This window comes from Podarcis filfolensis (assembly GCF_964270895.1).
Source record: "Podarcis filfolensis genome assembly, chromosome: 3".
Taxonomy (NCBI): domain Eukaryota; kingdom Metazoa; phylum Chordata; class Lepidosauria; order Squamata; family Lacertidae; genus Podarcis; species Podarcis filfolensis.
This window is the reverse complement of record NC_139606.1, coordinates 75,500,024-75,518,849: the sequence shown is the minus strand read 5'-3', so window position 1 is coordinate 75,518,849 and position 18,826 is coordinate 75,500,024. Positions and strand designations below refer to the sequence as shown.

Genomic DNA, 18,826 nt, shown 5'->3' with positions numbered 1-18,826 from the left:
AGGTTGGCAAGGAGCTGGGACAGAGCACCCCATCGCGGGGATTCGAACTGCCGACCTTCTGATCAGCAAGCCCAAGAGGCTCAGTGGCTTCACATAGCACACAGCTACACAACAGAATTCACTCTCACGAGATGTAATGGTGATGGCTGCCAATTTGGATGGCTTTAAAAGAGGATTAGACCAATTTATGGTGGATATGTGATTGTATTTTTAGTAAAAAATACAAATTAATATGACATTTTGAACACGACAACAGGAGGCTATGGCAAATGTCATTATGGTAAAATATACCAAGAATTAATGTCAGGATAAGAGTAGGCCATTGGTTTCAGTTGTATGAACACACGAAGCTGTCTTATACTGAGTCAGACCATGCATTCATCTAGCTCAGTACTGTCTACACTGAATGGCAGTGGCTCTCCAATGCCACAAGCAAGTGTCACTCCCGGCACTACCTGGAATTTGGAACCTTCTGCAGGCAAGAAAGATTCTCTATCACTGAGCTCTGAAACCCTCTGCAGTGCTAAAAAAACTCCATTGCAGGAGGGGGGAACAATACTAATCATCACATAAATGTATTCATTTATGTGCATCTTCTGGTTCATAATAAAATTTCCATAATGATAGAGGACTAAAATAAGAAATCTATTCAGCTAGATTTCTAATCCTGGTTAAACTCCTAGTGAATCTGCAGTTCTATCTGCTGCTTTGCCTTCACAAAATCTGCTTCATCTGGGACAACTTCAGATGAAAGCTACAAAGCACCCCTCCTTGAGCAATCAAAACAACTTTTCAGATGGTTTCTTCTGCATGCGTCCCCTGCAGGGGAGATGCAAGGGAATGTTGACAGCCCCTCTCATATTAGAAGTGGTCAAAAGAATGTTACTAAAGGCTGCTGCCTTCAGATGGGAACCCATCTGCTATGCGTCCTATGCAATTTAGTCTTAATGATTTATTTAGGCAGATGGAATCAGAATTATAATCTTTCCACTTTAGCATGAGGTAACCCATATCAAGCATAAAATAAAATCTAGGAAATGATGGGATACTGTTGACCATGTGTAGATTCAGGAACACACACAAGGACACACAGAATTTCTAAGCCATTGAAAATCTGCATTTATACAATAGAGCCACTCTGCAGCATGCTACACCAATTTTAAAAATGAATATGTAATAATAGATTGCTCTGTTAAATCATTTTAAATAATTTTAATACACTGTGTGTACTGAAAAGAAAGAAAAGTTTCCCAGTATGGGGTAGAAATACACCTCTTGACAATATGTACCACTCAGACATTTGACAACATCAGCACTCAAGCCCACAGTGGGTCCTCAAACTGGTGAACTGAAAAATGCTAGGAGGAGATTCATTGCCAATCCAGACAAAAGTGGGCAAAGGAAATAACAGCAGAAATCAACTCCATCAGATACAGATGCTTCCTTACACTTTTTTGGTAGGATTCACCTAATGAGCTCCAATTCCTCTTATGGAGCTTGTGCAGAAGAAATGCCTACTTGTTTGTCCCAACGGGATATGTGTCCTTAGCTGCATGGGCTGGTTGTGTCCTGAATATTTAAATCATGAGCTGATTCCATGTTTATTCAAAAGGAAGTAAAACATTTTTCTAAAAATTACAGATTCTGTCCCACAAGGCATATACTGATCAAAGGATAAACATTTTTGCAAAGCCACATCTCTGCATTACTTCTGCAACCTTTTATACATGGCAGCTGGCATCAAGAGAGAAAACTCATTAACATGCTAATGATGCGTCCCATTTAAAATTCTAGCCCTGATTATTATGTGATTAAATCTCTTCCCTTGACTTCTGCTTCCTTCTATCTAAGTAACAGTAAGTAAGGCATCAACAATAGAAAAGCAGAAAGACCTGTCTGTCAGTCTCACTCATACATTTATTTGCAACCATTTTAAATAGTGAGAGGCAGCTCTCCTCTTAAGAAACACAAATTTGAAGGAAGTCTTCTGGACACCTGCAATTAATCTTGTTATTTTAACAGATCCATTTACCTTTCCCTGTTTATAAAGTTGGGTTACAGTGGTACTGGAAACTACAGGAAATATGGAAACTCATTGAGTATGCATGGCAAAATTTTGAGATGCTGAATATCATACAGAATTACTCTTAAAACCTCAGTGGTCAGCGGGTTATCCATTTTATGAACCCTACTAATGTAGGTCATGCTTAGAGATGGTGACAGGCTCAAGACTGCTAATTGACCTTTATAAAGTTGACTGGGGATTTGAACCAAGGTCTCCCCAATCCAAGTTCAACAAATCCATGGTTCTACAATCTTTAGCACATCTTTTCTACACCCAAACTTGCTTCAAAAAAATAAACCTGCTATGTTGCTTATTTTCAGGCTGTGAAAGACTCGTTAAAATGACATTTTTTTAAAAAAACCATTTTTTCCAACAATTAGAACACATTAAATAATATATCTAATGTGTTCTTTGGTCTCTTTCACATGGATGTTCTAAATTAGATTTCCGAAGTATGTCTATCTGAAGCTTTTATCATTTAACACTGGTAGTTTTTAAATAGTGCTTTTTGCTGTTTCAGTTTCATACAATAATCCACCAATCCACCCAGTGTGAGATTTACCGGTATTTAAAAGAATGGGGAATCACCCTGCAATAGTGTTTAGTGGAGAGCGGGCCCCAGGGTGAAATATATGAGGGCTTATACCCACAACCATTTTCCTAAAAAACAAACATATTTTGGCAGCTACTTTATGGCAGAGATGTGGCACTTGCTCTCAGGAACAGATTCATCAGGTGAATATTTGGTATGTGATATACAGGCAAATAGATATGTGATAAATGTACAGTGGTACCTTGGTTCTCAAACGCCTTCGTTTTCAAATGCCAAAAACCCGGAAGTAAGTGTTCAGGTTTTCAAACATTTTTCAGAAGCCAAACGTTTGATGTGGCTGTTGGCTATTGTTTCTGTGGCACCAGCACCAATCAGAAGCTGTGCTTTGGTTTTTGAACATTTTGGAAGTCAAACGGACTTCTGGAATGGATTAAGTTTGGCACTTTTGTTTTTGCTATTTATTTTGTGTTTTTGAGGCTTTTTCGGTTAATTTGTTTTGTGACTGTGTGGAACCCAGTTCAGCTACTGATTGATTAATTGTGTGACTACGGGAATGGATAAAAGCCCCCCATCCAAACAATGACTATCATCTGAGCAGGTAAGAATTTTTTTTAAAAAAATATATTATCATTTACAATACTGTCTTATTTATTTTATAGTGCAGTACATTGATTATTGCTTTCATTTTATGGATTAATGGTCTCATTAGATAGTAAAATTCATGTTAAATTGCTGTTTTAGGGGTTGTTTTTTAAAAGTCTGGAACGGATTAATCCATTTTGCATTACTTTCTATGGGAAAGCATGCCCTGGTTTTGGAATGCTTTGGTTTTGGAACCGACTTCCAGAACAGATTAAGTTTGAGAACCAACCACTGTATTTACAACACACCATTTAACACATAACTCTACCTGTGCCAAGAAATGGCAGCCAAAACTCATGTGTGTCAGGCGGGAATAGTGATATGCATCCCCCTTCCTCCAGCCTGGTGATCTAAGCAGAGCCAGTTGTCACCCCTTGCTATTTCTGGTGGTTGTTTAAATTTTCAGTATTATCTAATTCCCACTTTTCTTGGCCTCATGGCCTAGTTTTGACATTCAAAACTTTTAAAATCTCTACTCCTCCTAGTATATTTGTGATGCTAATATTCATGGTAATTTATCCCATCCTTTAATTTATTTCAGTACATGTTCCTCAATATTGCTTATAATTATTCCAAAAAAAGACACACAGGCACAAAAGACTCTGGAGAGTGCCAGGATCATAATGTAGCCTTTCTATCAATATACAAAGATTGAACTTGCACGCTAGTTCCTTACATAATAATAGATTCAAAAGCTACCTTTTCCACTCTGCAGATAGGTGTGCACTCAATAGCCCGTCCTGTGTATGAACATATTTTATTTTTTGTTCAAACTGGTGAAAGATCATCTTTGGTTTTCATGCTACAAACCAATTTTATTCATTAATCTTGATAGTTAGATCCTGCCAACAGTTTTGGCAGCAAGTTTGTGAATAATTATTCCTTTGATTATTCATTCAGATCAAGTTGAGTTCATTTCAGGTAGAAAGGGCTCTGATCCAGGGCCTGCTTTTGGCATAGTAACCAGATGAGAGAAAGCATTTGATCCAATTCACTGAAATTTTCTATATAGTGCCTCAGTGAATTTTAGCTTTCCAAATTGGTTGGTGTGAAGACGATGAAAAATATGACATCTAGTGGTTGTGTAAATGGAACCCTCACAGATTTTCTTTTGGAAAGAGGGTACCAGGGTAGGTCTGACTTATCTTACACCCGGTGTTTGATCTGGTAACAGAACCTTTAGCTTGCATAAGCAGACAGTAAGGAAATAATGGTTTGGCTTAGTGTTACATGCAAACCAGGTCACTGAGACCACCACTATTTGGGGACATGAACACATGGTGATACTGGACACAGATGATGCTCTTTTTCCCACAGTGGTGTGCTTGATTAAAACAAATTAGAAGTTTCCATTATTTGGGGAGTTCTCTGGCTTCAGAGTCAACTGGGGCAAAATTCATACCCTGATAAGGAAAACTAAGAAGGGCGTCAGACAACTGCCAGTTATATGGGTCTCTTATCATATTTGAAATAGCATCTTTGAAATATTCATTTGTTGATATATACAACTAAACAAACTAGATTAAACTAAACATATTAAATTACAGTTTCCATTAACTGGGAGTGATTTGCATTTCTAGAGTTATACATTTATCCCAATATTTTTAATTGTAAAGGATACCAGTTTGGGTTGGACTTAGCACAATTGCCTTGATTAAATGGATAGGCAGCCTCAAGTCCATTACATTTTCTGATACATTTCTCAGCTTGCCAAATATTAACAGTTACGAAAGCTTAGCCACTCTTCCCTGTTCTACTCATGCTTATATCAGTGTTTGAAAATATGCAGAGATCCCACAGGCAAATCTTTTAGAATAATTTTGTTAGAGGGTGTATACAGATGCTATCACATCCATTTGGCACTCATAGTAAGTTTTATTCTTTGAATTGCAGAGATTTTATCAACTGCCTGAGTCTGCAAAAAGGCAATGTATTTGAATGTGTTACAATTTGTTTAAAAAATCTGGTCCCAAAATAATCAGTGCTTAACGATCTACAAAACTTTGGAACCGAACCCACAGTATTTACGACGTATGCCTATACATTTGATTAAAACTTTCAGACAAGAAGAATAATTAAGCTATTACATACTGCCATTCCCTACCAATACTTCACTGGTTAAGCTGCAAGCCATCACCAATTTACTAGAATGTGCTCAAACTTCTTAATAAATGTTTCCATTTTCATGACACAAACTTAAGAACCTTTAAAAAATTAAACAGAAGTGTTTTTGGCACCCATCAAATGTTTAACATAATAGTATTAACTAATACTGCATCTAAACTTCAGTTAATTTGACACTGGTCTTGATTTAATGTGATTGTGTTTTATATAATTCTTGGTCTTCTGGAAAGGTACTGGATCAATCTTGTAAATAAAATAAAATATCCAGTGCAATCTGATGCATGTTTATTAAGCAGTAAGTTCAAGTGCCTTCAGCAGGGCTTACAACTAGGAAAGTATCATAGGGTTGCCATATCTAGAAAAGCAAAAAAGAGGACAGCCTGAGCCACTGGTAGCCCAAGCCAGGGAAAGAGGCATGCAGGAGAGGGCATGTGTGAGGCCACTGCGGCGTGCAGAATAGCCAAAGCCTGAGCCATTGCCAGCCCGAGCGAAGGCAGGACCCCAGCTCCAACCTGATCTTCCATGCAATGGCCTCACTCCGCCGCGGCACTTCTGCTTCCCAGGCACAGCACCCTCCTAAGTATGCATGTCTTAACCCCAAAAAAGAACCACCACCCCCCCCCAAAAAAAAAACCCCAACCCAGACATTGCCTTTAAAATATAAAAATCTGCCCGGATGGGCATGTTGGCCCCCCCAAAAGAGAACATGTCCAGGTTTTCCTTGAGGTAAAGGTAAAGGGACCCCTAGCCATTAGGTCCAGTCGTGACCGACTCTGGGGTTGCGGCACTCATCTCGCTTTATTGGCCGAGGGAGCCAGCGTACATGCCACTTCTGACTAACCAGAGAGAACCAGAGCAGTGCACAGAAACACCGTTTACCTTCCCGCCAGAGCGGTACCTATTTATCTACTTGCACTTTGACGTGCTTTCAAACTGCTAGGTTGGCAGGAATTGGGACCGAGCAACGGGAGCTCACCCCATCGCGGGGATTCGAACTGTCAACCTTCTGATCGGCAAGCCCTAGGCTCTGTGGTTTAACCCACAGCGCCACCCGCGTCCCTTCCTGGAGGTACAGCAACCCTAATATACAAGTATATCCACAATCCTATAAACAACCACACAAAAGTAACTCCCATTAAGCTCAATGGGGATTAGTCTCAGGAAACCAAGTATATGATTGCAGCCTATGTATATGTTACCACAGACCTTAGATAATAGTGATCCATATATTGCTCCAAAGATCAAAACTACTCATGCATTTTCAGTCACAGCATTCCAATATCCTACTTTCATATATAGCAAGAATGGGAAATTTGTGATGCACAAGATGTTGTTAGATTACCATTCAGCATAGTGGCTGGGAGTGTTGGGAGTTGAAGTCTAATAACATCTGGAGGGCCACAGATTCCCCATGGCTATTATTATTATTATTAATTACTTCTACTCTCCGATAAGGTCCGAGGACAGATTACAGTAATATAAAAATATAATGTTAAAATCAGTTACAGCTATTTGCAATCAGCAGAGAAGGATGGGTCCTAACAACTGTAAACCTGGCATATGGCTAATATCACTAGGCAACAATAGGTGAATAACGAGCTCTCAGTCAACCCAAATATAATCCTTGCAAATGGGGTAACGCTGACCCTCTATATGGTTGCTGTATGTATTATACAGACCATGTAAATGAAGCACACTGAACGCTTCTATAAATGTAAAATATTACCCATATCATATACTGGTCAATTAAGAAAATATTTCAAGAAATATTGCCAACAACTAGATCTTCCAGCTAAATATGTAGGGATGTTTTTCAATAATAATAATAATAATACACCCTTTATAAAGTATTTTTGTTTTAAAAAGCAAATGAGGGGATCAACAACATTAATATATATAACAATATTGCAAATAGCTTCATTTTTAAAAAAAAAATCCTTAAAAGGCACCATAGGTTTGTTTTCAACAAAATTTGTTACACCCATCATATGCTTAATTTAATCAGAGCTAAACAAATTACCATAGCCTAAAGAGAGACATGCAGTAGATAACATAGTAAAATGGGGATCACTCATTTTAATTATTTATATTTGCTTGGAGGAATTTGTGCTCCACTGGGCTTTATTATCCAGGAGAACATATTCTCTGTAGTCACTGCTTGAGAATTACAAGAAATGTAAGGTTCATCTTAAGAGGGAGGGGGAAGCAACACCTATTGTTGTGTGTTTTCTAATGCGGTTACACCCTAAACAAAGGATGACGACACTTTGATACAAGCAAACAATGATACAAGCCAGCATGCATGCTGTCATCCAAAATTTGCTAAGTTTTCTCCTTTTGGAAGGTGAATCCCTCAAAACAGTTTTATAAATTCCCCAGAGTTCAAACCCAAGTTTGGGAATGTAGCACTACAGTCTTTACAGGGAAAACTGAGCTGGTGTGTGTGGTTTCTTCCTGGAGGGGTTGAGGCAGGTGGGGATTCCAGCATCAAATCCCCAGACTGTTTTAAATTTAGGGCAGTTTTAAAAAGCAGTTTGGAAGTTCAGCTGGAGGTAAAATTTCAGAAAAAGGAGAACAGATCTGAGGACAGCACCCTTAGCAAAATGTTACAGAACGTTATTCTTTTCTTTTACAGAGACTACCTAGCAACAAGAATAGATCTATCAGTGATCAGACACTCACTTGAAAACCAAACTAATCTCCATGCTATATTCTGAAAGATGGTTATTGTAACAATGGATCAACTTTTCAGTATCTTTACCTTTTTAAAATTATGTTTCTGTGCCGGGAACAGAAAGCAGTTCTTTACACTTGTTTTTCCATTCATATTTCACCTCATGTACTGGAAGGAAAATTATGTGTGCCTGCCTGCACATGTATTATTTATATGAAATGGAGCAGGAGGGTAAGAGGAAGAAGAGAAGAGAAGAGAAGACTGGCTGTGCACATGCATGCACAAGCCGAGAGGAAAGTCAGTTAGCAAATTCTGTGTGTATGTGTGTCTGAAACAGAGCTAGACAGCCAAAGGATGAAGAGGAGGAGACTGGCTATACACACACACACACATGTAACCAAGAGGGCAATCACTTTAAATAGCATGCTGTTTTCTCAGGGCAACCTGTCCTGACCCCTGCCTTTAGGACCTTGGGAAACCACCAATGAAAACAGCACAATGACACTCCTGCATTTTTATTATATGTAAGATTTAATAACTCACTGGCCACCATAGGTGCCAGCTCCAAAAGGCCAAGGCACTTTTTGGGGGGGCAATGTTTTTTGAGGGAACCAGGCCATCTCAATGATCAGAGAGTGCTCAGCTCTGCCCCCTGCCTCCTCGCAATGTTGTGTTGGAGCCACTCAATCATCTTGAGAATATGGTGCCTCTGCTGACCACTCTCACAAGTACACTGTTGTGATGACGAAAGGTTTTTGTGACAGCCACCCCAAGATCCCCTAAAATAGTTTCTTCTAAACTTTTTTTTTTTTTTGCTTCACCCACTTTTATGTTTCAGCGCCCGGAGAGCTGACCATGCGTTAATGCAGCCCTTAGGATGGTGCACTGCTGCACTGGGCATTGAGCCTAAGGGCCGCCACAGGGCGTCACAACTGTGACATAGTGAATTGAGCAGAACGGGAGGGGAGAAGCAGGGTGGAGGGCAAATTTTGGCCTCACACAGGGCACTGCTGAAATTTGAAGGGCCATAGTCCACCCCTAACATAAAACAAAGTGATGTCAGACCAATAAATGCTTAGCTAACTAAGCCGTAACTTTTACACATCTATGGGGCAAACTACACACAGCAATTATCATCAGCTTGTGTGCAAGTTGTTATCTTCAAAGATTTCCAGAGCAGGGTTCCAATCTGGGTTGCAACTTGGATGTGGGTGGGGTTAACTCTTTGCTCCCCAAAGCCACTCCAATTGGATCTTTTTCCCCCACTGCAAATTGCAGGTGTGGGCAGGGAAGGAAATCAGTATCAAAAGTTGGGAGGGGAGGCAAAAGGATTAAAGACCAGCACCAGCACAGGTGAAAGAAAAGCCTGAACACAAACAAACTATATGATAAACATCCAGTACAGTTTAGCCCAATGGCTAGCTCTTTCCTCTTTGGTACTGGCAACATCAGGGTCTTTTCCAGGCAGTCTTCTCTTCTCATGAGGTGGCCAAAGTATTGGAGCCTCAGCTTCAGGATCTGTCCTTCCTGTGAGCACTCAGGGCTGAATAGGCTGAGGTAGCCTATTCACTGGAAGCAGAGATCCTGAAGCTGGGGCTCCAATACTTTGGCCACCTCATGAGAAGAGAAGACTCCCTGGAAAAGACCCTGATGTTGGGAAAGACGGAGGGCACAAAGAGAAGGGGATGACAGAGGAAAAGATGGTAGGACAGTTCTCGAAGCTACCAGCATGAGTTTGAGCAAACTGCAGGAGGCAGTGGAAGACAGGAGTGCCTGGCGTGCTCTGGCCCATGGGGTCACAAAGAGTCGGACACGACTAAACAACTAAACAACAACAACCTCAGCCTATCTCTGGTTGGTTTAGATGTGCCTACATAGGTGTCAGCCACCTTAGCCACATTGCTTGCCTCTCAGTTACTTGCTCTGGTGTGGGAGTCCTGTCAAAGCCAAGCCTGTGGTTTAAAATAAGCTCCGCTGACCAATGTCAACACATGAAAAATATTTCCTAGTTTCAATGTGATTAATAATCTCAACCATGTTTACCTTTTCAGGACAGTTCTAGTCACTAAACTCGCAAAATCCACCTTAATCTTTCAGGTAAATAAAGACTTATTGCTTTCAAAACATTACACATGCTGTGGATTACATCCTTACACAACATGCTTAGAGAACAAAAACCCAGTGATGCTAGGCAGCTTTCTTCCTGGGCTTGCGGGATCTTATATTTCCTATGGATTAAAACTGAAGCATGCACAATTCTATGTGCAGAGCACTATTAAATTATGCAGGAGCTATGAATGCAGAGACATTCTCACTGTCAGTTAGCAGGCTTTTCACCACAGGAGGCTATGCAAAAAATAAGCAAGAGGAAATCAACTCAAAGCCTGCTACATCATCAGCATACACAAAGCCAGGGGGAAAAATACCCCTCAAGAATGACAAACTCCGAGGCTGACAGCACATTCAACCTAATATATATCAAATGGTCTGCCAGAATTGCCCATCAAAATAACTATTCTTATGTCATATAAATTAGATGGCTGCTCATCAGTTCAGGCAGGATACTGAATGACACACAGCCCAGGAAATGCCAGGCTTCTGTCAGCCCAACAGCTGGTCAACTGCTCCACTTACCAAAAGCAGACTCCCCTTGCGCCATTTCTTCCTTCAGTCTCTTGTAACCTTCTTTCATTCTCTCTAATTTTTGGACATTTTTGGCACTCAGCGTGAACCATTCGTTGAGAAGTCCCTCCAGTCGCTCTCTTTCAGCTGTTAACGACTTAATTTCTTCTACAAGGTCTCTAGCCATACAGAAATTACCTCCTGTGGATTCATTGGAGGGACATTAGAGAGACAGAGGAAGACAGAGAAGAAACAAATAATAGACACCCTCAAGGAGTTTACTAAAAGAAATTAATAGCTAATCGTTCATACAGGAGCTAAAACCTGAGCAGTGAAAATGAAATAAATTTGTAGTAAACACATTTTCCCTATGTCCACTGATTTCCATTTCCTCGTACCTATACTGCTCATATAAACAGTGGTAACCTAATTTGATTATTATTTTTTCATTCAGGTTACCAAACTGCTACTTAGGTTTTTTTAAAAGGTGATGGAATGCAGGGTAATGATCTGGTCAGTATGTAATTTTTTTTTAGATTAACAAATAATTGCATGCTGACTGGATCATTACCCAGCAATCCATCACATCATTAGGTTACAGCTAGCTATTTATATGGATATCTTCAAAAAACTGAAATGAAATCTCCCTTGCACATCATGTGGAGCATATATCATACGCAAATAAATAAATCCTTAAGATTAGAGAGAGTCAATACATGCACATAGCTTCTACCACCCCCATCCCCAAATGAGCTGGCCTCCCTCTGTTTTCATTAGAGATGCATGGCAGACTAGCCTGGTCAAAGGAATCCTTTCCAGTAGCTATCTTTTTCCTTTGCTATAGAAAACGCCACATGGTGTTTCTTTTAGTTACAGACTGGTTTCTCCAGAGCCAGCTGTTATACATGTCACAAAGAACCTGTGTGTGCATGTTTTTCACATGCAAACTTTAAATATGTTTTTCTGAGAAGTAGATCTCTTACATGGGTTGAGTGGTCACCGCCCTGAGAATATGTCTAAAGAGTTCAGAACCTAGGAATTCACACCCAAAACAAAAAACTCAGTTTAAATGGTATTTATTACAGTGGGGTGGGGAAAGGAATTTAATTACAAACTAATTAATACACTACAGCATATAAGCATGAATTCACAGGTGCGTTTAACCCTAATACATTAACAACGCTAAAGAGTAAAATGCATTCTTTAACGAGGAAAGATTGTGCTACTCTAAAAAAGGTGGAAGCATGACCATTTGACATGAAAACCTAAGAGGACAGAACAGAGATTCAAAGTTACCTTGCAGCTGTTAATTGATAGCATTGTTGTACTGAATGTAGGTGTGTTGGAGCCACAACCAGAAGAGAGGATCAGGAATTCTAACTGCAGCTCATTATACAGAGGGCTGCCTCTGAAGACGGTTTGGAAATTTCAGCTGGTGCAGAATTTGGTGGACAGGTAGTTGACCAGAACAAGATTGCTTGAACGTATTACACCAATCCTGGCCCACCTGCCTGGTTGCCAGTTAGTTTCTGGGCCCAATTCAAAGTGCTGTTTTTGACCTATAAAGCCTTAAACAGCTCAGGACCACAGTAACTCAAGGACCACCTCACCCCATATAAACCAACCCAGATTCTGCAATCATCATCTTAAACCCTTTTTCGTGTGCCTCCTCCATTTCTGCAGCGGCTCCGTTTGTGGAACGCTCTCCTCAGGGAGGCTAGTCTGCACCTTCATCATAAATCTTAAGCGTAAAACAAAAATGTTCCTCTTCAACTAGGCCTTTGGCTGGTGTCTAGATCTTTTTAAATGTATTTGTGAGAAGGGAGGTTATTGGTTTGTTTTCTTGTTCTTATTATGTACTTTGGGTTTTATTCTCAATTTTTATGCTGTGAATTGCCCAGAGATCTTTGGATGATGAAGAAAAAGAGTTTGGATTTGTTACCCCGCTTTATCACTACCCTAAGGAGTCTCAAAGCGGCTAACAATCTCCTTTCCCCGACAACAAACACTCTGTGAGGTGAGTGAGGCTGAGAGACTTCGGAGAAGTCTGACTAGCCCAAGGTCACCCAGCAGCTGCATGTGGAGGAGCAGAGACCCAAACCCGGTTCACCAGATTACGCGTCTGCCGCTCTAACCACTACACCACACTGGCTGAAGCGCTGATATATATTAGTGCAGCCGAGGTGGGGCAAATATTGAATCAATAAAATTCAATAAAAATATATAGCAAACTAAGGTTCTGCCCTCTCCCAACAAAAGGCCTGCCCCCCCCTAACAAAAATCATAGCTACGCCCATGCTGGAATACAAATTTAATAAATAAGTAAATAAATAACATTATTTGTGGTTCTAAGCTCTTATGACTCACAAGCTCTGCTGTGCAGTTGCTTTGAGTTAGGATCTGAAAGAGGATATAGAGTAATGTACATAGACTAGAGTCTTCTTTGTCTGGTGCACTGTGCTATGTCCTTCCTGTGTGCAGAGTCCAACAGACAGGAGAAAGGGGCTTGTTGATGAAAGAGAGGGGTCAAAAAAACTCCCTGTCTGGCAAGTCTGGAGCTAGCACCTGTGTGCTTCCCTCTACTGCTGGAGCTATTCTGCCATGGGGCCATTCAAAAATTTAAGGCTTCTTAATTAGAAGTCACAGCCTAATCATTCTTCGTCTTTAAAAAAAAAAAGTTAAGAAGAAGACACTACCTTGCCTATTAAAATTTCATATATACTGAATCATTATTAATTCCCAGAGGGAAGGTTAATATCAAAACCTGAAGCAATGATGGAATAAACATAGTATCCCTGTTAATAATTTACAAGCATTTTTGCCTCTAATATATGCCCACGAGGCAAAACTGCCCTATGCAGCTTTTTCCCTGACAGAGGGAATAGGCCTTCAGATATCAAGAACTCATCAAGAGATCAGCACACCACTCGTTTAAAGTGCCAGTGCTGAACTCCTGACCTCAATCACAGTAACTGCAATGGGCACTTTCTAAATCCTACAAGAGAACTCGTTTTTTAAAAACATAAATATAAATCTGTTTCACTGTTAAAAATCACAAAATAATAAAGCTGTTCTGGATTTTTTTTAAAAAATAGACGAAGGTAATTTTTTGGTGGCTGGAAATATATTCATCAGGGAAACATCTAGTTAATACTGTTTAATTACTACAATTTTTCATTTCCATGACAGATTTATGTTTTATGTAAACTGCATGTTATAATTTATTCAGTATGCCTTTCTGTTTCAACATTTCCATACTGCACTGTCTCAGATAGTACTTGTCAGATCTTGCTAAGCAAGCCTTTCCCAATAATTTGAAAGAAAGCATCTTCCAAAAAGCAGAGAAAGATGATCAAATGATGGTCAATATTTTAAAAATAGCAGTTGCATTATATATTTATATATACACACACACATATACCGGTATACACACACACACACACACACACACACACACACACACACACACACGTTGCAGCTTCCTTTATTGCTTTGACATTTGTAGCACAACATATAGCAACTACTAGCTTCCTGCACCAATTTTCTATTAATATATCTATTTAAAATGAAAACAAATAAACACAAAAGAATATTAGCAGAAGTCCATGCTTGTGTTTCCAAGTGTAAAGCTATATGGAGGTATTTCTTTCACTGCCAATTTTTCTATATCATCCTTTATAATGTATAAAAGATGAAACAATTACAACACTTTACTGGTGCACAGACTTTGGAATACTTTCCCCAGAGGTGTCTGCCTGGCCCTTTTTCTCCTCTGTTTTAGGCAGCAAATGAAAGCAATTTTATTTGTATGTCCTTGGAAAAGGGAAGGAAATAAATGTCTTTATGCTGAGGATTTTTTTTCAGGTCTGAATTTTAACTGCTATTTTGTTGCTTCTTGCAATTTTATATGTTTTTATTTTTTGGAATTGTTTTGGGTATATTTCAGTGGAAAGGCAGAAACAAATAATTGCAAACAAAATAAATAATGAATAAATGAAATAGGCAGCCTGAAGATTTGGGGGTTAAAGCAACAAGCCTGGAGTCAAAATCTTTTTCAAGGCCCACCCAGGGACAGGCAAGTCACCTTCAATTAGCTGTCAATCAATCTGGACTCAATCTGAGCCATTCGAAGCAAGATACTAGGGTGGGGTACAAACTGGGTAGGATACAAACTCTGTGATGAAGACCTACATAATGCTGCTGAAATAAACTGTACATATAGTTCAGCCATGCAATTTGCCACTTGGCAGGTTGCCCAGAATAGATAGCAGCTGCCCCAGGCAAATAACTGAATGGTAAACTGCTTGCTGTCTGCCTCGACCCCTTACTGCCCACCCACGACTGAGAATGAAAATAATTTTGCTTCTATAGCACACCAAACAGCTGTGCACAAGACACTTATAAACAATAAAATATATACATTGCCAACATGAAACAAAATCATGTAAAATATTTTAAACTGAAAATTATACAAAAGAGAAATGAGAAGTTATTCCCTAAAAGAGTGCTGAAAATAAAAGGCATTCAGATGCTTTTAACATATGGAATGGAAGCTAGACAGCCGTGCAGGAATAAGCCCCAGATACAGGCATCGTTAATGCAGTTCAGAACCACATAAACACAAAAGTGCCATGTTAACCTTATCCACTATTTCAGGGGTAGACAGTGTAGTGTCCTCCAGATGTTATGCACTACAACTCATAGAATCGCAGAGCTGTACAGCTGGAAGGGGCCTAAAGGGTCATCAGGTCCAACCCTCTGCAATACATGAGTCAAGTCATCCCTGACCATTGGTCATGCAAGCTGAGACTGATAATTGCAGCCCCAAGCTTCTAGACAGCACTGCTCTATAGGCAGCCAATACTGCAAAAAAAAAAAAAACACTTCCAAGTGGCCAAGAAATTAGATCTGTAATTAGCCGAGATCTGTAATTAGCCACACTGCCACAAACTGATGAAGCTGCAAGTCCATATAAGAAGAGATTCTGAAAGTCAGGCCATGTGGTAGTCTTAAGGAAACAAATGTGTAGCTTATGCAAATTAGTCCGTGAACCACCTACGATACTGACATTTCAGGGGGAAACAGGGTCAGTGATGAACCTATGACTCTCAGTCTCAGGCCCCATTTGCAATGTGGACATAATAGTACATTTGTTTTACAGAACTATTACGCTGAAGGAGGAAAAAAAATTTCCTTTATTTCCCCCCAAAAAAACTAGGTGCGTCCTATGGGACGGAGCGTCCTATGGGACGAAAAATACGGTATCTTCTTTATTCCCTCAGCAAACAGCAGCTTGCAGAGGGCTTTTTTTCCCAGGAACCGTGGGAAAGGTTAAGTTCAAACCACATGCACTATGCTCCCAAATCCATACTTTTTCTCCCCCCCCCCATTGCTATTGAACAATACATCAAATATTATTGAAACTGAAACTACAGAGCGCTAGTAGAAAAGCATTGTGAATCATATAAAAGTTCTAAGTTCTTACACACCAAGTAATTTATATAGGATTCATTTAATTTCACTCAACATTAATCCCCTCTGAGAGATGCAAGAGCATCTCTCCAGAGCAGAGACAAAACTCACTGGAAGCCTAAGAAAAGTATTAATTGCCCAATAAGAGAAGCCAGCTGTGGAAAGAGGCCAGATGGGCAGCATGGTGAAAGGTAGGAGAGAAGAATGTGAGGAGCTGAAGTGGTCAGATCATATGTGTACAGCCCTTCTAAGAATATTTCAAGAGCTGATGGTACAACTCCTCACTTTATTTCAAAGTGCTATTACACAACACTATATGTGCTGGCGAGTGCAAAAATCATAAGCTATATGCATCCTCTTGGCATGCAGAAAACACATCACAACAGTGTTCTTTGATGGGAGACCTTCTTGAACCATATACCCATTCATTGGGCTGGCTCGTTGCCTAATGGAGAGATTTTCTGCTTGTCAACTCGGCAAATTGTAAACACGACTGTGCATAATTTGTTCTCTCTCACCACTACTGGGGAAAAAAAGGCAAGGGACTACAGTAATCCAAAGTTCATGGCATAAAAAGCTGTTATGGGGGGGATCATAACAACTTAATATGTTGTGAAGTTCAGATTCACATATCATTGTTGTCAGCGCTGCCCAAGGTCCCAGCTCACACAAGACCAACGCTGCTCCTTGCCCAAGTTTAAAAGTCTTTATTGAAGTTCAGTCTCATTTCTAGACGCGCAGCGTGCAACGCTACATCTGTCCGTCAGACCGTAGAACTCCCATCTGAATCTCCTCCCCCCTGACACCAGCTTACGATTCTAGCCTTACTCCACCTTTTCCTCTGTTCCTTCTTTCTCTGGGTCCTTCTGCTAGTCGGAGTCTCAGCCCTCCGAGATTCTTCTGACGCTGATTCTCCCGACTCCTCCCCCCCCCTCTTTCGGGCTTTAGGACCTGGCTCCCAATCCGGGTTTTCTGCTGTCCCGCGCTCCTCCACATTTGAACTTGGCGCGCGCGCGCAGCCTCCCACTTTCCTTCTTACCGTTACACTTGTGTCACTGCTCCCCCTTTCGGGGAGGCTAGCTGGACCTGGCCTTCCCTCCGTCTCCCCACTCCCCGATGGAGGAGAAGCTGGTCCTGACTCACGTGACTCTTCCCCCCCACTGTGCTCTGGTGGGGGAACTGGCCCTACAGCTCCGCTACTCCCTTGGGACTCCCCTCTGGTTCCTTGTTTATGGATCGTCCCCTCTGGGATTCGCCTCGCCCTTACCATAGGCGCCCCCTCCTGGGAATCTTCAGATTCGCTGGAGAAGCTCATGGAATCTCTCGGTCCACTGTCATATTCCCCTACGCTCCCCTCTGATTCCTCTCCTCCGCTCTCTATTTGCTCTCTCCCCTGCTCTTCTGCTCCTGAGCCTCTGACATCCATCCCCCCCTCGAAGCCCCCCCTTCCCCCCTCCCCCTCTTCGGGTGTGGGTTCCAGGTGCTCCAGCGCTGGGGGTGTGAGTGCTGGCTTCCGTTCTCTCCCCCTGGTGTGCAACCGGCCAGCGGGATCAGGCCCCCCCACGATGGGTTCGTCGACGTCGACTTCCTCTGCTTCCATTTCTCTGCTGTCGTGCTCAAAACCAAGATCCTCCCCCCACACGTCCATGTCCTCCTCTCCACCCGGTCCCTCGGGTGAGGCTGTGTGCAAGGGCTCCCTCAGCAGTTCCCTGCTCCACCCCACTTCTGGTTGAGTGTCCCACCAATAGGAGCGGTCCGTGGCAAACCCCGAGAGCGACCCCTCCGGGGAGCTCTTCCCCGGCGTCGGCTCCTCATCTGAGGAGAAACCCTGGAACGTGCTGGCTGACAGTGTGGGTGTGAAAAGCCAGTCGTCGAAATACTCCTCCGGCATGGGTCTGTGTGGGATGATCGAATGGAACTCGTCTTTGAGGTAGTGCTCCTCCACGGCGTAACACGGCACCCACTCGTTGGCGCTGGCCGGAGTACCCTCCCTGGCGAGGAGATATTCAACTCCCTCTTCCCCCCATCTGGAGTCCAAAATCTGTGTGACCTCGTTGAGTGGGGTCGCCCTCTGTGGTCCCTCCCCTGTTGGCGATGGGCTACGTGGAGCTGGTGCGGTCCCTGGCGCCTGAAACCTGTGGGGCGCCTTGTAAGGCGTGAGCACTGACCTGTGAAAGACTGGGTGCATTCTGGAGCCCTCCGGGAGTGTCAACCGGTAGGCCACTGGATTGATTTGTGCCGCGACCTGGTAAGGTCCCAGCTGCTTGTGTCCTAGCTTCCTCTTAGCTAGCGTTCTGGCCGGCACTGCCTGAGCTGCTAACCAGACCCAGTCCCCTACCTGTATGTCTTCCCCAACCCTCCTGTGCCTGTCTGCCTGCATCTTGTAGGCGTGTTTCGCGAGTTCCAAGTGCCTTCGGAGTTGCTCATGGACCTCCTGTAACTCTGCGGCTAAGTGCTCTGCCCCCCGTGGCTCCCCCTCTGCCTCGGTCTCCAACCCCGGGAAGGTTCTGGGGTGGCGCCCATTGTTGGCGAAGAACGGTGTCACTCCTGTAGACCCGTGCTTCGTGTTGTTGTAGGCAAACTCGGCTAGCGGTAGGTAGTCCACCCAGGTCGAGGGCTGTTGATTGGCGTAGCATCGCAGGTACTGCTGCATGATGGCGTTGACCCTCTCCGC

The 18,826-nt window shown here is 42.0% G+C and overlaps 1 protein-coding gene across 1 annotated transcript in view; it reads right to left on the bottom strand.

The window, feature by feature from the left end:
• Window positions 1-18,826, bottom strand: part of DISC1 (DISC1 scaffold protein) — a 170,526-nt gene that overhangs the window by 94,834 nt on the left and 56,866 nt on the right. The window contains 1 exon segment of the mRNA XM_083606010.1: window positions 10,693-10,881. Coding sequence (XP_083462136.1) covers window positions 10,693-10,881 — 189 coding nt within the window.